General features: G+C 36.4%; 1 protein-coding gene across 1 annotated transcript; it reads left to right on the forward strand.

The window, feature by feature from the left end:
• Positions 1–915: 915 nt before the first annotated feature.
• On the forward strand, positions 916–13,776 carry alkbh3 (alkB homolog 3, alpha-ketoglutaratedependent dioxygenase). The gene is made up of 10 exons (XM_004069404.4): positions 916–1,033; positions 1,899–1,979; positions 2,111–2,220; positions 2,297–2,331; positions 2,432–2,479; positions 3,466–3,569; positions 4,894–4,982; positions 5,738–5,947; positions 7,122–7,220; positions 12,573–13,776. The coding sequence occupies exons 2-10, from the start codon at positions 1,904–1,906 to the stop codon at positions 12,696–12,698; spliced, it is 897 nt and encodes a 298-aa protein (XP_004069452.1). The 5' UTR covers positions 916–1,033; positions 1,899–1,903; the 3' UTR covers positions 12,699–13,776.
• The last annotated feature ends 7,744 nt before the right edge of the window (positions 13,777–21,520 follow it).

Consider the following 21,520-nt stretch of genomic DNA (forward strand, 5'->3'; position numbering starts at 1 on the left):
TTCTTCTTGCTTTGTTTGGTGGAGCTCTAATACCTCACTGTTGCATTCAAACAGAAGATGTGTTCTGTTTTGTTTCTATGGACGTTTGTCAGAAATTGAGGGGAAGAGTCTAGTTCTTTTGACCTCATTGAGGAAGCCTTTTTTGGGTCTCCTTTATCATATAAGATGGATGTTCAGAACAAGTGAGGTCAGATGGATCCACAGGAACTTAATGCTGTCCATCCGCTCCAACTCTTCTGCGTCAATGAAGAGTGGAGTGTGTTCCATCCTCCTGGATCTCCTGTTGTCCATAAGGACTTCTTTGGTCTTGCTGGGGTTTAGGACAAGGTTGTTGTCAGAAAACGATCCTGTCAGGTTGAATCTCCTACCTGTAGCGAGTCTGATCATCGTCTGACAAGTGATCCACTACAAATGGTGTCATTTGCAAACAACCATCTTTGTTGAATGAATTTTGGCTATTAGAATAATCGACTTGCAAGACTATTGGTACAGGAGTTTTAACTTTTACACTGACATGAAATCGACATTCTGGTACAATTTGAAAGGTCATCTAAACAAAATATGACATATTTCTACTAAGGCTCTCAACCAGCTGACGTTGCATTTAGTCAAAAAGCTCAGTGCTCTGCCATTTATTCGGGATGTACTGAATTCTGATGCGAAGCAAAATAGTGGTATGACATAATACTCTGTAAGCGAAAACGTTTTTGTGTGTGAAAAAAAAATTATGGGTTTAGCTCATTTATTTAAAGCACTGTAATTTCATTGCATTTGTAACACTGCAATAGAAGTTCAAATGTTATAAAATGGCTTAATTTCTTTCTTAGGTTAAAAAAGGTTTTATTATATTTATTGATTGATATCATGTTAAACCTGCCGGAAATTTCATTTAAAAAGAAATCCGGAACCTTTGCTTCCTACTCGCGTTTCTAGTACGAAATGTTTTGTAGTAACACACCGTCCATGGCTCTCTTGTGAAAATCGTTTGTTTTGTTTTGTTTACAGTTTTTATGGCTGTTTGAGAATCATTTTGGTAAGTCGTTGCATGTTCCATAAATGCTGAGAAAAACAAAGAGTTTACTTAAATGTATTCCGCAATCATCTATTAAGGATTTAATTTAGTGCTTCTGTGTCAGTGATAACAGATATTCACTGACTCCTAGTGTCCTCGGTCCTGACTTAACCAAAGTTTAAGTTAGCTAAGTTAGCTAAATGTAAGAATTTCTCTAGTTAATTTGGGATAGAATTGACCAGAATAATTATTTCTGGCAACGTTTTCTTTAAATGTGAGAAAGCATGAAGGACAAAATTAACATCCTATCGCATTTAGTCTCTATCAATGGAAAACAACATGTGCAGGTCCTAACATTCAGTGATAAAGAAGTACTATCCTGATCAAAATCCAAAGAAAGACCGGTTAAAAATGCATGAATGTTCATTTAGTACAGCTGGATCTTAACAAGGTTCCAAGTAGAGCTTCGAGAAATGCAAAACGAAGAAAGTGGATAAAGAGAACAAATGTTTTAAGCTGCCAGTGTATTGAAAATAGTAAAACAAATGAAGGTGAATTTGTACAAGCATGTTAAACTAACTTAAATCAGTGTGGATTGCATCAAATGCCTGTCACTACAGCAAAAGTCAAACATAACTTCACTTTTTTCTTGTAGATATTCTTATTTATAGAGTTTGTTTTGATGTTTGCAGCCCTCTCACTGATATACTTCCTTTTGTAAAGTCGAGTCCTAAGGATTCGACTTTCCTCAAGCTTTTCCCAAGATACCACTGAGAGAAAACATATAAAGTGTGCTATTTGAGATTTTTGGCATAAAAAAATTCCAGTATTTTCTCATGTAACAATTTCATGTTAAATAATTAATTATTATCCCCCTTTACATCAGATCCAATGTCTGATAAGCGTCAACGTGCACGAGTCCAGGGCTCCTGGGCCAAACAATCCCCCAAACCCTCCGGTCAAACAGGTAATTGAAGCTGGAAATGACAATGTCAGAGGTTCAACTTCTCATGATTCTCCCCTAAAAAGTCATTTTAAACGTGCAAGTCGCATTATTTCACTGGATCTGACTGTATGTGAGAAATTTCTCCTTTACAGGTATTGCCCTAAAGAACAATCAGTCCGTTAATGCTGCTGCAACCGTTGGCTCTTGGGGATTTGATAATGAGAAAACGCCTAAAGCTTTTGAGTTTCATCAGCCTACTAAGGTAACTACCTTAATGTTTAATTACAAGAACATCTTTTTGAGCTGCTTCAAAATTATGTCTGTTTCCTTCTTTGCAGCCAGTTAGAGAAGTTCCTCCAGAGAGAGTGATAGAGTAAGTAAAGCACTGATACTTGACTTTATTTAAATGATTACTTATGTGCAGCATCTGTAGTTTAAGTCCACATAACAGAACAAAAACTTCCTTTTAACAGACAGGCTGGTGAATATGATATCAGCTACGGGCCATCAGGAGTGTCTCGGTAAGTACTATTTAGTTTGGAATAAATATAACACATCGAGCATTGTTAGTTTTTTTTTTTATCATTAATTTAATTGCAGAGCACTAAACCTGTATTTTTGTATCTTTGTTGCTGAGCTTTTAGTCAGTAGATGGCAGCAGCACATTTCTGCAAATTTCACGTCACTAACTTTAATGCTGTTCCCTGATAGATTCTTTCAAATTTAGCTCTAATCATTATTCCCATCCATCCATTTCCTTAACTGGCTTTATGCCTTCCGGGGTTACAGTCTAGCCTGGCTCCTGTTGGGTAAAGGCGGGGTACACACTGGACAGGTCGCCAGCCTGTCGCAAGGCCACATAAGCGCACACCCACACCTACGGACACTTCAGCTCCTTCAATCTATGAAGCATGTTTTTGGACTGTGGCAGAAGGCCCACGCATGAATGGAGAACATGCAAACTTCACATGCAAAGGTCCCAACTGGAATTTGAACCCTGACCCTCTTGGTATGAGGGGAAAGTGCTAACCGCTGCTCCACTGTGCGTTTTACGTTTTACTCTTGAATTTTTGATCTAAACCAAAATATTTCATGTTATAGAAACTCATTCAGATTAATTACTGTTAGCAAAGTTGTTCTGTTTTTTAGGCAATAAAAAGATAGTATGTTCAAATTAAATATAATGTTAAGCTTTCATCTCGATACAAACTAGCTCTCAGCTCTGTAACATGAAAATTTACAACTCTGTTCAGGAGTGGCAAGAAAGATTTCCTCTCCTACTATAAACAATCCAACTGCTGCTGAGAACCAGTAAAATACATTCATCTGGATTTCTTTCATTTTTGTGTGTTTACATAAAAAAGACAATAAGTGCAAATTTATCACAAACAGACTATAGTTTGCATTGAGGGTTTTTTTCTTCAGACTTTGGTTATGTAAAAAGCATAAAGACGGGACACATCCATCCTGGGTTTTGAATGACCGTTTCCTTGTTTTTGTCATGCAGATTACGTCTGCTGCCTGGGTTTCTTTCCACAGAAGAGGCCGACTGGATGTTCAGTAAGCTGCTAGCAGAGCTTCCGTGGTCTCAGAAGACCAACTACAGAGAGGGTGAGCACAGTAACCACTGAACACAGACTGAATGGTGAGCTAAAAACGGAAGTTTCTTTTTGCTTTTTTTATTTAATTTCTTCATATTTCAAACATGGTTATTGTACACTGTGGTATAAGAAAATTTAAAATCATAGTTTTTCTGATTTTTTTTTTTTCAGTTTAGAAGTCAGTACTTCATTTGTTCTGTGAACTGAAAATCACCTAAACAACACCAAAATGTTCATATCTGCATTATAAAAACTATAGAAATGGTCTATGTTTATAAATAAAACAAATAGTATGCTGTGCTCATGGTAAGATCAAGCTACAATTCTGCCTTCTGTCAGCTGTGTGTGATTCTGTGATAGCACCATGGTAGTCTGATGATGTAGGCGAGCCGGACTATTTCTAAACACTCCTCGCAAAGAAGGGTTGTGTCATTCCTGCTCCATCATTCTTTATGAACAAAGTTCTGTGGTGCTGGACTAAAGAAAGATCCGTGGAGGAGAAGAACAATTGACTGAAGCACCCAAATGTCACCTTTCCTGCCCAGCTTAACAAATCACTCTTCATACAGTGACTCATTTTTTTCCTCTACCATGCTGTTTTCCTATTATAAACCTCTTGTCATGGAAAAAGTTAGTCTTTTGAGAACAGACTGCACATTTTTAAACACATGAGTCCCACAAGACCAGAATACTTTAGTCCCATTATAAATGATGACAGATCAAGTACTTTGTTTTGGTTTTCTATGTGACCCTGTACCAGAGGACTGGCCAAAACACACTAATGGAGGAGAATTGGTTCTTGGAAGAGATCAGGTTGTTGGCAAGAAAAGAGACAGACACCCAAAGAGAAAAGCAGACAGAGAGATATTAGATGTAGGTGTTTGCCTTACTGATTGTTTGGAAATAAAGTCCTGCGACAAACCTGATTATTGTCTGATTATTGCAAAGGACAAGATGAAAAACAAATGTAGAAATGTTCTGCTCTTCCCAAACAGGCCTTAAGTTACAAATACAATAAAGATTGATGTGATCTCTCTTTCGGACACAGACGTGTCAACAAAAAAAAAAACTTTCCAACATAAATGAAACAAAGGCAATAAGACAGTCAAAAAAAGCACCAAAAGAATATTTGATTTAAGTTTTTATGAACAAAAAGCAACTGGTTTTAGTTGCTGATTTTAAACATGATTTTACATATTTGTTTCCAAAAATAATAATGAATAACCACCAATAAAATTTAATGTTCTTTTGTATTTTAGTCCGTTTTTGGATGTTTTACTATTCTGTTTATTTAAAACTGGAATAGTTCAGTTCAATTTTTTTCTTTACCATAGGTGAGGCATATGAGGAGCCCAGATTGACCTGTTGGTACGGAGAGTTGCCATATACCTACGGTCGTTCCACTATGCCCTCCAACTCACAAGTAAGAATCCTGGGTTATAAGAAAAAAATAAAAAACATTTTAACACAGTGTTTACCTTCATACTGACATTTCATTTCTGTGTAGTTAAAGGGCCGATACCATGCTGCTTTTGAGCCTCTCAGAGTAAACTATATCCATTTATATGATAAAATATTACCTTTGGCACACTAAAGAATCATTTTTTAATGAATTATTAGTTCTTTTACTGAGCTCATTTTCCAATCCGGAAGTAAGATGACTCGAACTCTGAGGCACCGCTCTGTGTTGGTGCCGCCCATTTCATGACATCATCCCAGAGTCGGTCTCGGTAGCGTGTCTGCGTTTCACCCACAAAAACAAACAACATCTGAACTTTTACATAGATGAATGAGAATATTGTGCATAGAAAAGGAACCCGTTTAGCCAATCACCGCTAGCTTAGTGGAGGAAGTGTGTGTGTGTGTGTTAGCCCGGGAGTGGTGCTGGCAACACAGACTCTTCCTGGAAGGGGCTGTTCTTCACTTTTCGACGTCACAATATGATAAACCCCTCGTTTTCATGGTTTAGGAGGGGCTGGTGCTCAGAGAGCAGGTTTTTATAGGAATACTCAGAAATGTGTGAATGGATCAAAATACTACTTTGGGGTTGTTGTTTTTTTTGTGCGAAATTAACATTATAATACACCTAAAAGCTCAAAAAGTTTATTTAGAGGCCCTTTAAATCCCTCCTTTGTTAACACTTTACAGACACTTTTTTTGTCCTGTTTTTCTTTGCAGTGGCACCCAGTGTTGGAAACCCTCCGCGCAGCAGTGGAGCAGGCGACTGGATGCTCGTTTAACTCTTTATTATGTAACTTGTATCGCGATGGGCATGACAGCATTGGCTGGCACAGTGATGACGAGGCCTCCCTAGGTGCCAAACCAACCATTGCCTCTCTCAGCCTGGGAGACAGCAGAGTGTTCAGCCTCCGCAAGCAGCCTCCACCGGTGAGATTGGAGTGGTTACAGATTAGCATGGCTTCAGATAAAGAGTCTTTAAAACTTTAAAGTCCCATTCCAATCAATAGTCTTTCAATTATGATTACCGGTGTGCCATTTTTAGGTCATTTTCTAGGACATAGTTTCTGCAGAGCGACAGTACTTCATTAGAAATCCACCTCAAAGTTGTGGGTGGGAACGTTGGTGCCAAGCAACCCTGCCCCCCCTTCCCTTTACCGTTGTTGGGTGCTCTCTGTTTACACACTCTCCCTCAACTTAATGCACTTCACAACCCCAGCCTAACATTAGCGGTGGAGCAAAACTACCGAGCAATATAGGAGCTATCCTCCGTACAATTTTGAGCCAGATGACGATAATAGTTTGCACTTAAGAACTACAAGCTTTTTCAAACAGCTTCTTTTTTTTTTCTTCTGTTCCTTATTCAACACAATTTGAACAAATAGTCAGAAATGCAATGTTAATCCTATTTTTCCTCCATCATTAGAAAAATGCTGCAAGAACATTTGAAAAACACCAAAAACACTATTCTTATTGGAGCGGGTCTTTAAATAGTTAGATCAATTTTGGCAAATATTTACAAGTCACTGTTTAATGAATATTACAGAAGTTGAAATGAAGTAGGGTGATATGTCATTTCCAGTCTCGAGGCTCATTGGGGTAGACCTTTAAAGACAAACCTTTTTATTTAGAAATTAAAGATGCATTTGACAAATAAATTAATACTTTAACCTCTCAGGGGGTGTGAGTCTGACAGGTATAATTTACCTGTAATTTCCAACCATCACAACACCTCTTTTTCTATGGTGTAGGCAGCCTACAACTACTAGTGCTTTTTATACATTCAACCACACCTGCACACCAGTAACTAGAGGAAGTGCTGGAAAGAGCCTCACACACTGACACATTTACTGTGTGAAATCTTGTTGTAATCTTATTTTCTTGTTTTTTCTTAGTAGTGGCATCTTGTTGAACACATGAAACTGTAAAACTTGAAAATAAAAAACCTGGGATTTAAAAACCCAACCAACTCGGTTTCAAGTTACTCACTTTAGTCTTGGTGACAGGATAGCATTCCATCTTTTTAATGAAGAGATGTTCTTGCATGTGTGGGCATGCATGCATGCAGAGAGATTGATTGTTTTCATCTGTGGGTATTTGTTAGGAGGAGAATGGTGACTACACCTATGTGGAACGGATTCGGGTGCCTTTAACTCATGGGGCTCTTCTGCTGATGGAAGGAGCCACGCAAGATGATTGGCAGGTGTGCTTATCTTTTTATAAGATTGTTGATGTTTTTTGTTTTTAAAATGACTGTATTTTTATTTCTATAATTGTGTTTTTTATATTAAATATCCTAAAATGCAGCACAGCTTTTTTTTTTTTCTATTTTGTATTGAGTATAATCCTTTTCACATTTACACTATTGCACAGTCACACCTGCACGCTGCTTGTGGCCACTAAGCAGCTTCATTCCAGCAATCGGAGTTCAGGGCCTTGCTCAAAGGCACCACAAAGAGTAAAACAAACACTATTGCCCATCCGTCCCCTTTAGATCTGCTGGTCCAGAGATTCAGTCACCCTCCAGGCAGATGTTTACATCTTTAACAATTACCCCACCATTACCGTTCTTTTTGTTTTTATTTTTTGTCTTGGGGTCGTGGTGCTTTATATTAAAGGTAATGAAGGACAACAGTTCATAGCATTTTGTGATCCTCCGAGAGAAAAAGACTCACCATCAGATTAAATCACTGGTTCTCAAAGTTTTTGTAGTGTAGGGGCCAAATTAGGAACTCAACATTAGAGTGGGGGCCAATTTTGGTGGGGAAAAAGAAGGATATACAGAAAAACTTTAATGACCAAGTGTCATTTGTACAATTAACCAGGCCCCCCCAGATGTTTTCCCAGTTGCGGTCATAGGTTGCTGCCCAGATCTTCTACTCGTCTAGTATTTGTATCATTTGACAGACTTACTTCTTCAATCTTCAAGCTGGACAAACAATGTCAGCTACTTTCAGCATATATTGGCTTTACAAATTCCCCCTTACTTAACGGCTTGCTATGCCGGACCATTTTCAAAGCCACAACATAGTTAGCTTCTGCCACAGCTTCACTGGATTTACCCATTTTTGTAAACATCTGGTGTGCAGCAATAGCCTAGTTGGAGTTGTTGGAGCTTATTTTTGAGCTTCTCGTCGGTAAATTTGTGATAGTTTTTATGATTTGTAACATAGTGACGATTTATATTGAATTCTTTGAGCACTGTATTTACCTGCTTGTAATAAGGCACATGACTTTATCCAGCCCATGATGTACGACAAAGTAAGCATTTGTCCACTTAGCTTGAAAGCACCTTTTCTCCTCGCCATCACAACGTTTTATTCTCAAAGGAACCTGCTCTGCCCATCTCTCTGAATCCCACTCTGGCTCAATTTTTCTACTTCTGTCGTCACGATCCTTCCTTTCGCAGAGGCATTGACATAGAAAATGTTGTGGTAAAATTAATACACTGTACTGTTGACACCCGCGTGTAATTACCTTTTTTTCCTACAGATGTTGCCAGAAACCAAAAAACAATATTTTTCCAAGCAATCTACAGCTGGTATGAGGGCCACAAAAAATCTTCCCATCACTTTCAGGACTTTTACTGATTTGTAAAACAGATCACACAGCTGCAAACGGGTTTAAATCATTTTCTACCTCAAGTCTTTAAGAATAAACTTGTGTTTCTTATGAGTGCGCTGTTAAATTTAAAAGGCGTTAATAATTATGATAACTAGATTGAAGTGGAGGGTGGCAGACAGCTGCTCCTGAATCTTTCAGTTTGTCAATACTTTCAGGTCAGAAAGCCATCTGGCCTAACAGTAATGAGCCACCTGTCATTTCTAACCATCACAAGACCTACTTTTAAGTTTAAAAAAAAAAAATTGTACAAATGGAGGATTCATTGCAGCTACACCTGCACACCAACCACTAGAGACTCCATCCAACCACAGACGTGTTATTAGTGAACCCAGTCTGCAATGCAGCTACTGCAAATGTTCTCCCACTGTGTTTCTGTAATGGATGCATGTACCGTACATCCACTATTTGGTTTGTGAGGCTTTTGAATGGCCTGGGGGGCTCAAATAAACTTAACAAAAATGTCTCTAAGTTTTATAACCACAAGGAGAGGAAGGACACTTACTCCTTCAATAATGATGAGCAAGATTTTCTTGATTAAAATCTACAAAAAAGTGTAACCCTTAGACAAGAGGTCTACAACCTTCAGCACCTGTGGAGCCAATTGGGTGGGTTCTTCTCTAACAACAACCCAGGAAGATTTAACTCATCCTTAAAAAAAGGGAAAAGGAAATGTTGTTATTTTTACAATAAATGTGATGAATGATAGCTTTTTTTGGCATAAATAAAATAATAGAAATAAAAAAAAAAGTATTTTGTTTTTCACTTTTGACGCACACTGATGAGTTTCTTTTAAAATAAGACACACTGAAATGAGGGTTTGCTGCAGCAAATTTACTTCAATGATAATCTTTGAACAAAGCAAGTTAAAATTTGCTTCTGAATCATAAATATGTGTCTATGTGTATGTGCTTAGACTTTTTCTGATAATAAACAGAGCTTAAAGAAAATCAGACTTTTTTTTTTACTAATATTTTGCTCAGTTTATAAAAATTGGGTATTCTGGTAAAGCATATAGCCTCTTCAATCATTGTCATCAGTGGTGAAAAAAAATCCCCACAGTTTATGGTACTGTTATAGGAGCACCTAACCCATAAAATAAATAAATGTATACAAAACAAAATGAAATTAGTGCTACGTAAGTAAACCCAGTTTTTTAAAATACTATCCTTTTATTTTTTTCAGCTAAGGAGCCACAAAGACCCATAAGTGGCTCTGGAGCCTCAGGTTGGAGATCCCTTCCTTAGACCAAAGAAAGAAAAAACCTAGCCTCAACAGGAGATCATGTGCTCTAAGCTAACATAGCAAAATCATACTTTTGAATCTATTAGTCATTTCTTCAACTTCTATGGCACTGGGAAAAGCAAATTCCAAACATAAAACTACGAAACTATTCTGATCAGTACTATTTTTTCATGTTTTTAAAAAAAATATTAATCTTCCATCTAAGTAAAGACACTAATCCTTCCTGTCTCTAACAACTGAAAATGTTGTTTTACCAAAACTTAAGTTTGTATGTTTGTTAATAGTCTATAAACCCAATTTTGCTTTTGACTGAGCACATGAGAAAACGTATCAGGTTTCGATAAAAACAGGTTTTTTCCCCCACCTAGCAGGTGCACGAGGATGGATGAGGTTTCCTGCAGAGAAGCGCCAAGCTTTAGCTTAATGAGAGCTATTTATTTTCCAATCAGAGACAAGCACATGGGCTTTGTGAGGTGGAGTGGGTCTGAATGAGTATGTTTGGGTGTTTTTTTGTTGATGATAATTGGGTCACATTCAGCAATGGTTTAATGCAGTATATAAACGTGAATTTTGGTAAAAAATCCCAGCTGTCTGGATCACAGCTTTACCAGTCTTGTTCGAAAGACTTCACACGGGGAAAAAAAAGACACATTTTGTATCTCATAGTTTAAAGGCAAAGGGGTTATTAATGAAGGGATGGTCTTATATATATGCTCAAGATTTTAACTAAAGTCATATTTAAAGATAGCATTTTGTCAATATAATTGCTCATTGTGAGTCAGAATTTAATCTCTATTTGTATTTAGTGCTAATGAACACGGTACCCGGCACCTACAAGAGCCATTAAAACCTTTTTATGAAGGATGTAAGAGACTCAGATTATTGCTTATTACAAGAAGAGGACTCATCAAAGTGGTCAGATCATGTATGTCTAATATTCAAACCTATCAAAGCGTAGCTTAAGCTGTAGAAGGGTGGTTTGAAAGGCCAGGGGAATGAAGTAAGAACGAAAGAAAGTAAGAGCAAAGGGGTGTCATCCTAAGCGGAAAGCAGGAGAAGGTCACAGAAGTTTTATGGGACACCCTCCAAAATGTTTCTTCAGGGGGTTTGTTGCTCCTTTAGAGTCCGCTTGGAAAAAGATCACTCCGACTATCAATCCTTTCTGTTATTGCAGTCAAAGTGGGCCGTGCAAAACAACTCGGCTCTGGCAGAGGGATTTGCAGCTGAGGGCTGCATAAATAACTAAACCTGTCATCCGTCTTAAAGAACCTAATTTGTAGAAACTAAATACTTGGTTATTACTGTCATTCATGATCTGCTGTTATTTTATTAAAGTGTGGCATTAGAAAAACAGACTCGAACCCTATTTTTCAGAAAAACTTTTATTCTTTTAAAGACAGGTTATTAAAGTCCCACTCCAATCATTTAAAGTGTTCCCAGTGGTCTTTTAGTTATAATTATGCTCTTTTTAGCCAAAAACAAAAAACATGTATCATTCTTTACGACATAGTTTCTGCAGAACGGCAAGAGTACATTAGAATTTCGCCCCTGAGTTATAGGCGAGTTATAGGCACTGGACAGATCGCATCCTTTCATCTGATGTCCTATTCTTCATTATTTTTGTCTAAAATTGGATATTTTTTTTTACTAAATGTAAAACCTTTTTAAAGTTAAGAATTTTTCCCTAAAAATTACCCTGAAATCTCTACACGACAACTCAAACTCCAAACTCATATGGATTGTTTTTACTCAGAATAGTTGAGATGGAGTTTCTTTCTTTCTTTTTTCTTTCTTTCTTGCTTGCTTGCTTTCTTGCTTTCTTTCTTGCTTGCTGTCCTTCTTTCTTGCTTTCTCTCCTTCTTTCTTGCTTTCTTTCTAAGAGACATTTATACTCTATAAGTGAGTTTAGGAAAGTTTACTTTGTAGTTGTTCAGTCAAATTTGAGCTGCATTTCTGAATGCAAGTTAATTTATATTGTTTTAGGGTACGACAAATGTCTAAGATGTGCATTTGGACTAAGAGATCCCAAAAAACAAACGACCAGTTTAGTGAAGCACATCTTTCCATGTCCCAAAAGATTTCAGGAAACTGCAGTTTAGACAAGAATGTACAATTCATCCCATTTAGTTACTTTATTTAGCTATTTTAAAAGGCTTATGACATTCAAAATAGTTTTTTTTTAGCTTTTAAGTATATTATAATGTTCATTCCTCGCGAAAAGAAACCCCAAAGCGGTACAGTATTTTGATCCATTCTCAATTTCTTAGTTTTTCTTTTAAAAACCTGCACTCTGCTCACCATCCCCTCCCAAACCATGAAAACTAACAGGTGTCATGGTAGAAATAACTTGTGTAATATTTGGGGTTTATCTTACCTGACCTCACACAAAGAGAGGGAAGTATGTTGACAATTACCGTGAGTTATTTTCACAAGAGAAAGATTGAAATATTTAAGGTTTCAACTGCAATTCATTCATTGCAACCTGCATTAAATTAAAAGTCAACATTATTTCTAAAAATCACTGCTTTTTACACATTGTAATTTATTGTCATTATTTTGTTTTTTATTATTTTCATTTAGTTTGTGTTTTCATTCCTTCTATATTTTAAACCAGATCATATAAAAACACTTATATTACTTCTTTTTAAAGTTTAATTTACATGTTAAGCTATACTTTCTATCTTTCCAGCATCGTGTGGCTAAAGAGTACCATGACAGGGGTCCACGCATTAACCTGACCTTCAGAACCATCTACCCGGAACCGGAGGGCCACAGACCGGGCACCAAGATGAGATTCACTGAAAAGAAAACATAAGAACGCCCTCATGATAAAAAAGAAAGTAAACATTTGTTTCTATTGTGTTTCTCTTGTTTACACACACTAAGTTTATTCAAAGAAATTAATAATCAGCTTGTTGTTTTTTTTTGGGGGGGGTGTTTGGTTTTCATGTTTTATTGCATTAACACCTGCAACCTTAAAAAAAAAGGAAAAAGCAGGCAAGAAGATATGTTTATTAAAAGGTTTAAGTTATATTTGAAATATTTATTTTAAGTACTTGGAATACAAAAAAGCACATATTCACATATTTTTTTTTTTTTTTAGATGTTATTAAAGAAATGCCTTCACTCACTGATTATTGTTTTTTATTTCAGAGAAGCTGTTTAGGTCATTTTGATTATTAGTTCATCCAAAGACCAGAACTGATTTGCCACCCTGTATTTTATCCTGTGGCTCTAGAGGTAATTTTTGTCGTTTTAGTTTTTGTATTATTTCTGAAACTGTCATTACATGTTGACCTTTGGTGTGAAGTAATTTATGAACCAACAGTTGGTAATGACTGGTCAGAGTGTTTCTGAAATTCAAATGATGTCCTGTCATCATTAAGAGCTAAAATAAACTAAATAGGAGCACAGTGAGAAGGGAATGGGCAAGTGAAGCGAGTGGCAACTTCTACAAGTAAAGCAACCAAAATGGGACTTGATTTGAACGACTTGTCAAGTAAAGAAAACCAAAATTATACTAAACTGCTCTTTTACTTGAACACCTGACATTTTTCTTTTACCAAATTGATGAATTTCTAGGAAATAAAAGTTAAAATTGTCCAACTTTCTCTTAGCTTCCACATTTATTGATGTATGAAAGTCTTCTGTTATTCAAAATGAGCATCAGATTTATGTATGAGAGGACTAAAGCGACCAGTGTCCTTAACAGATTTATTTTTCTCTAAAGTTGATTATCAGTTTACAATATGATATTTTCTATTCTATTAAACTACAAAAGCAATTCTTCCCTGATATACATAATGCAGATGTCATGTGCTATGCAGCAATGAAAATGTAAAGGAAAAATTAGAAGCTGTTATTTAAAAAAAAAGGCTGTTTGAAAACATTGACTGAGACTCATCTTCATTATTTAATCTTTTAAAGAAACATTTTAATGTTTAAGTAGTTTGTGTTTGTCTATGGAAAATTAAATAAAATCACTGTAACAAAGAATTGTGCTGCAGTTAGAAATGATCTAAAGTAGCGGACAGTTTTGCAGCAAAGTTGGAAGAGTTTTTCGTTCAGAGACACTACTGTTTAATCAGTATGTTGTGCAGAGTGAGTGCAGCACTTTCCTTTTGCTCAGAAACAGTCTTCTGCGTCAGTTCTCTGAGTCTCTGTTGTTCCTAGAAGTGACTGACTGCAGATCTGTTCTTTTTACAGGAACATGTTCTGGATAAAATGTGCGCCTGTGTATTCTGTTAGCTTCCTCCCCACTTAAGATGTCAGAAATTCCAAATAAGTCAAAATATTGTTTCCAAAGACACCATCCTTATACAAAGTCCACATCTTTATGACTTTCTTATTGCCTCTTTCTTCTACCGTAATTATCATCCAGTATAGTTCAAAAACCCCGGAACTAGATTCATCCGGTTATACAGAGCTATGTCACATTTTCAATATGGACAGTATTTTTTCCATCTTCTGTACTGGAGACGTGGAGTTTCACATGACCAGCAAGACCAGTGAATGATGACTTGGCTCGTACCTCTTCCTTTGCTGATCTTTTTCCTGATCTTTTTCTGCACATAGAACATTTCACTTTCAGCTCACCTAAGACGTTTAAAACGACCGTTTTCCTTTAGAATTTAAGATAATGTAAAAAAAAAAGAAAAAGGCTTTGAAACTGAGATAATAATTTCCACCTCAGCAATAGTGAGGATGAACATCACATCCCACAAGGTCAATATATTTGATTTGATTTGAAATGGTTTATTTCAAGCAATCAAATAAGAACAATACACAAAACCATTACAATCATCAGTAATACATTCATACAATGACGTATCAAACTTGGGATTATTAAACATAAAATTAATTATTGCTTGAAAGGGAGTGGAAGGAAGCTAACTTATATAAGTCCACCCCATTCCACCGTAACCATTTTATTACAGGATTTATCATTATTCAGTTCATAACTTTCTCAGACAGAATTAAGAGTCCTTAGGTATCAATAAAGCACATGAAGACAAAGATGAATTACTTAAAATATTATATAGAAAATAACGATTTTAGAATATATATATATAGATATAAATATCTATATCTATATATCTATCAATATATATCTATGTATGTATGTATATGTATGTCTATATGTATATATATTTACATACATATATACATACATATACATACATATATATGTTATTTGCTGAAAGATTCCTCCTACATTCTATATACATTTCAGTTCCCTAACTGCTTTTATTTCCTAAAATTGTAAAACAAGTTTTTTATGGGATGTAGGTTATTTTAACTAGACACTGAAAGTAAGCCAGGATGAATGAATATGTTTGTTTTGTCAATAGGCTGAAATCTGAGTTTACTGTTTGCAAAATAGACCCAAAAAATGTGCTTCATGACCCCTGAGAGAGGATAAGTTATGTAACCATTAGGGCACATGTCTCAAACTCAAGGCCTGCGGGCCATATGTTGCCCGCAAGAGCATAAAAGATTTTTAATTCTTAAAATAAAAAGTAAAAATTGGTGTGTATTAATTCATATCTAGGGGGAATTGGACTTGAAATATTGGATTGGGTAACTATACATTAGGACTTAAACATTGTCCATATAACCTAACCTGACAAAATCAAATTTAAAAGGCTTGATGTTAGAGTAACAAGCAAACATATGTTTTCTATGCAACTGGAATTGTCACTTTAAAAAGTTATAGTAAATAAATAATTAGTTGTTTAACATTAAAGAGTAGTTAAATTTATTTTTCATTACATTTAGTTACATGTATAAGTTATATCTGGCCCTTTGAGGACAGCTTTATGCTGATGTGGCCCTCAGAGAAAATGAGTTTGACACCCCTGCATCAGAGTTTTATATGAAAATGAGTTTCAGCTGCTAAAATATTTCCAAACCTTTTATTGGACCTTTCAAATATAAGTGTAACTGGAAGCTCTTTAAACACTTAAACCAGCGGATTCCAAAAACAATTTAAACAATAACGTTCAATATCAAATTAAATCCAAAAGTTGCTAAAATAAAAGCAGCACGATAAAACAAATACAAACAGCCCGTAAAATCTACGATTTTCAAAAAGGATGGTGTTACTTTTTATATATAAGCAGAGCTTCAGTTTCTCTTGGGCAAAAGGTTCTTTAGAGAAGGGACTTCAAAAATAAAAGCCTTTTCCACCAGTTGTGGTCTGAGCACCTTGTCAGAAACAGGAGAAGTTGTTCTGAGATGAAAGTGTTCCTTTGGGTTAAAAGAAGACAATTACATAGGCCTTAATGTTGGGAAATGTTTTGATTTATTGGTTTACTATCACTTTTAAACAATTTTTATCTAAGTTATTGGTTGACCTTTCTTTTTTTTTCCAATATAAGTCCATATTTGTCCCTTTTTTGTTTGAGCAGTTCCAGCTTTATTGAAACTCCTTTCAAAGCACAAAAAACCCATCCATGTGTGCAGATTATCTCACAGAACAAACCATGCTCTTAATATCACCTTGATATCTTGATCTGATTTGTGAATGTGACCATCATGCAGCAGGACTTTGAAAGCTCACAGGACAACAAACTAAACTTTGTTTTTAATGACTTGTTACAAAAGCAGGCTTCTGTGTTTCCATGACAACGATCTCACTGCCTCCTTTTGGTCCCCTGATGGTCTGAAGTGCTCCCTGATTTCCTCCTTATTAAATGGACAGTTTCCTAATTAGCAGGCTGTACACGTGGTCTCTTTGCCCACACACTTCTGCGAAAATGAGAAGCTTTTTTCCAAACTGATTACAAAGCAGCAGTTTTCATAAATATAGAAATGAGTTTTTGGATATTTGTGTTTAAGGGGATGGCATTAAGTAAAAACCAGCAGATAGTCAAGCACGTTGTGTTGTAGATTCTGTGCTGCTTGTTGCAGCAGCACACATGTGCCATACTGAGCCAAACGTTTCCTAGCTGCTAGATCCAGGGCCGCCAGGGCCATAGATTGGAACATTTTGTTCAAAAAGAACACGGCACATCCCATCATCGACTGTGAAGCAGATGTGAGATGAACGTTTTAATTTTGGCAGGGTTGCTTAATGTTCTAGTAAAGAGAAGCTGTTCCTTTCCAGTATCAGACGGTGTACCTGTCCCTCTCAGGCCTGTGGTTGTCATGTTAACCTCTAAGCTTCACAATCCTAAAAAAAACACCTTAAACTGTGTTTTTCACCTTTTTTATCCTCAGATTTTATAAGTAAGCATACATAAGTATACATATTTTTTAGTTGTTTTATTTTTTTCCAAACAGATTTATTTCAAATTGGTTTAATTTAAATATTATTCATTCATTCCTCTTCTAATCTGTTTTCCCTTTCGGGGTGCTGGTGCCTATCCTAGCCACTTGCGGGCAAAGGCAGGGGACACCCTGGCCAGGTCTGTCGCTTTGTCACAGGGCCACAATCACACACCAATGCACTCTAACATTCCCACCTAGTGACAATTTAGAATGACCATTTAACCAATGTAGCAGGTTTTTGGACGGTAGGAGGAACGTGGGGTCCCTGGATAGGGCCCACGCATGCACGGGGAGAACATGCAAACTCCACACAGAGGGGTCTCCCATTGGTGTTCTGTTTCTGGTCCCCCAGCAAGGACTTGAACCAGGGGGATTCTTGCTGTGAGGCAAGATTGCCAACCACTGCGCCACCATAATATTATTAATTTTGTTTTGTATGATTGTAAAGCACTTTGTGTTATACTTTTATATGTAAAGTGCTTTATAAATAAAGTTTGATTGATTGATTGATTGATAAAGCCCCACTTTAAAGATGAACTTTTCAAAATTATTGTTGAAAAAAGAAAATAACTTTATCTTGTCCTTAAAGATCCACGCTGATGAAAATCATGTTATGTTTTGGTTTCCACTCTGCCTTGAAAGGTGGCCATCAAACCAGCTTCTGCTTTGCTTATTCAGGTTTCTGCTTAGTTTATATCATGTTTGTTCTTCCCTCCATGCCTGTTCATATGTAACTCACCACAGTAGAATTAATATTCCTTTTCCCCTTAACCTTATGTTGAAAAGTCACTATGCCTTCGCTGAGTAAAAGGCCATTACTGAACCTAAGTGTGCAGGTAATGCCAGCCTTTAACCACGCTGCCGGATGTTTGAATAAGGGGAACCTTGCAAATTTTTAAACAGTGTTCTAATAACATGGTGCTGCACGCTTATTTGTGGTTTTGCTGAACCTACAGTAAGCAGACTACCATTACGCTTAATAGCAACCTGGATCTGTCTGGGAGTCTGTGTGTGTGTGGGCCAGATGTTTCTTAGATGGCTTGTTGGGATTCAATTAACGGTTAAAACTCGCAGTAGACCCAACATTTTATCAGACCTATAAAGGTTGTGTTTTGGATTACCTGTGGTCATAATCTTACTTCCATGCAAGCATTTGTGCTTTCACTTCAGTAGAACTTCATTCTGAAATTTTCATTAGTTTCATTCATATTTTTTCATTTTACTGCTGAGTTTTGTGTTGTTTCTGGAGTAATAACATAAAAGATACAGAAGATGTTCTTCTGATTTCTGTAAAAGAGATTAGAATGAAAAAAGAAAAATAAGTAAAACATTTAAAGATGAATGTAACAATGATAAAGCATGGATAAAGTATAGAATTTGTCTAAATAAATCAGACAACTGAACTGATTTAGCCAAAACCAAAAAACTTTAGAAACAAAAAACAAGACAAAATACTTCATCAATGCAAGTATTTTGTATAAAATAATCTGGGAGCTGTTTTGAAATCGCTCTGTTCTCACTGCAGAATAATGGAAACCATCACCATACTGACACCATACATGACTTCCACTGCCTCCAGCCCCCTGAACCTGTTTCTCCTCTGTTGGTTTCACCACCCGATTTGAATTTCATGTTCACAGACACAACATTAGTGGTATTTACCAAGAAGGTCACTCTGAGTTGTATAAGAGCTGTGTGTGTTCTAGGAGACAATCTGTTCCTGTAAAGCTTACAAAGATGGATCCACCGTCAGCAGACTCTTATCATTTGCACAAACACAGTCTGGACTGAAATCTCATAGCAACGTCTCCTTTTCATCACATGTTTAAAAAAAAAGCCGCTTCAGCCACTAAGACACTGTCTTTGATTGAAACAAGCAGAAACAATTAGGTATTAAAAGGCTAAATACAATCTCAATATGTTTGGTGGCTCGAAAAGTTTTTCCAGTTATTTAATAAAAATAGAAAAAAAACAATGATTATTTATGTAATCCTTCTCAGACCTATGAAGTCGTTTATCAGGGGGTGTTCTGGGCCAGGCAACATAAACAGACGTGTTTCTGGATGGGAGTAATTCCTAGTTCCCCCAGTCTGTCTATAAATAACTGCTGTGTCCCCATGTTGTCTCACTGTCTCAGTCAGGGAGACTGAGATGGGGGGGAAGGTTAACAGGAACAAACCCCTCCCAAGATGATGGCTGCTTTCTTCTCCATATTTGCTTTGCTACTGATGTGAACCAGTGCTAAGGCTTCTCACTTTGCGTGACAGCTCAAGTTTTTTTGGGATTCTCCACATCACAAGAATGAGATGATCAATCTTTAAAAAACAGGAAAGGTCAAACAGTTCCCATCTTTTACTGTAGAAGCTGTCTGCAATGTTTTCTTTTGAGGAAGCCCAGTGTGGATCCACTAACAAACTCTCTTATTTTCTTAAGTTTGCTGTACTGAACAAGGACGGCGGCACAGGAACTGTGCCTGGTCGTGGTTCTGTGTTATGAAGAACGCACAAACTGACTTAACAACTTTGACTTCACTGCAGTCAGCTGACATTTAGGTTGGCTTGGTAACAGGAGTGCCCCATCACAGCAGGAACAGGGAGATTTACTGATGTGGGAATGAGTCCTGTGGCGTGTACCTCTCCTTTGTGACCCTGTGATCCTGCTTAATGAGTTTTCCTAAGTCATCCCTCTTTCTGAATTTTTTCTCCATCCTCCTCTTTTAACATAAACTCTAGAAATGACTTTTGTAGCATTATATTTGTATTTTCACACACAAAACAAATATGACCCGGCATGACACTAAATAAATATAAATAAATTGAAAACTGAGTATAATATCTGTTTTGTGATCAAAAGCGCTGTTTTAAGTCATCAGAAATTCTAAAAAAAGAAAAGAACATTTTATCACGTGTCATCTTGAAAGGTTAGATTAAAGTTAAATTGCAAGTAAAAATAGTTTTTTAGTAAAGTTCAGGAGTTTTATTTTGCTCTCTAACCAGCTTTCAGGAAAATATATTCCAATCTGATAAGTAAAAAAACGTTTTGCTAATTGCAGATGGAGTATTTTTTTAAAGTTATGCTGCAGTAAAAAAGAATCTGCACTCTGGACTTTGAACCTTTAGCTGTAACTTGTCATCGACTTTATCTACTTGGATTGTTATTTTAAGTAACTGTATCACACAGATAGCAGTCCTTCAGCTCCCTTACAGGCTGGAGAGGCCTATTTGTTTTTCCATTTCTGTCTTTCTTTGAACTGCTTTTCCCAATTGATTGCTTGTTTGATTAACTAGCTGGTTAATTTTTTCCCCTCCTTGCAATGATGTAATTTCATACAGGTAATTATTAAACTTTGTTACAAATCAGATCATTTTTGGTTCTCAAAAACAGCTGTTGTATTGTGGTATATTTTGCTTTTCAGAGGAACTAAAGCTAGTTTTTGTGCAGATGATCACACTAGGTGGAGACTGCTTGGATCTTGGGTTTGTATTCTGAACTATAATTATAATAATTTGAAGATCAGTAGTCTTTTGTGTGACTCTGTGACCACATAACCACTTTAACTCGTAACTCACAGTGAATCTTAGTGAGCAAAAGTGGTTGAACACACTGTGAGGAGAAATAAGTCATCCATGGAAAATAGTTTGTGTTTTTTTATGTTCACTTAGCTGTTTGTTTAAAGCTTTTTAAAGGTTTTCTTTTACTCTCATGTACATATTTGTGTGTGTCTTTTTCCTAACTTTCTCCAACTCTTCTATCACAACAAGGCTTTCCTATTGAACGCTCCGCTCTCTTGTCGGACTTTGGCTGCATGGGCTGACATTAGACAGAGGAACCGAAAATATTAACTCTAGTCTAAAGTGTTTGTTTAGACTAAAACACTCAGACAGTTAAATCTAATGTTAAGAACTCCAATAGGCTGCTTAATGTAGATATTCTAATAGTTATACGGCAGTTCCCAATGAAAACATGTGGAAGAAATACTAAGACCTAAACCATTAAGAACAGTTGGAAGATGATATAAAAACATTAGATTACTTGTGTACCTAATATAAACTAGTATTCAAGTTTGTATTTTTAAAATATAAAAAAAAGTACAACAAATGCTCTTTAAATTTAGAAATTTTGTGTTTACTTTCAAAGGCTTTTGTTAACTTTTATTCATTTGCTTTGTTTTTTATTTTTTTCTGACCTAGAGATTTCTGAATCAGTTACAGGTAAGTTTCATGTTATTTTTTCTTAACAGGCCAATCCACCTCGTGATTACCTTTAACTTCCACATGCACAGGAACTGCAGGCAAAGCAGCAATCAAAGTGCTATTATGCAGTCTGTAGAGACAAATGTCAAGTGGAATGTCCTGTCTGCATAAT

Source organism: Oryzias latipes, chromosome 6 (assembly GCF_002234675.1).
Source record: "Oryzias latipes chromosome 6, ASM223467v1".
NCBI lineage: Eukaryota > Metazoa > Chordata > Actinopteri > Beloniformes > Adrianichthyidae > Oryzias > Oryzias latipes.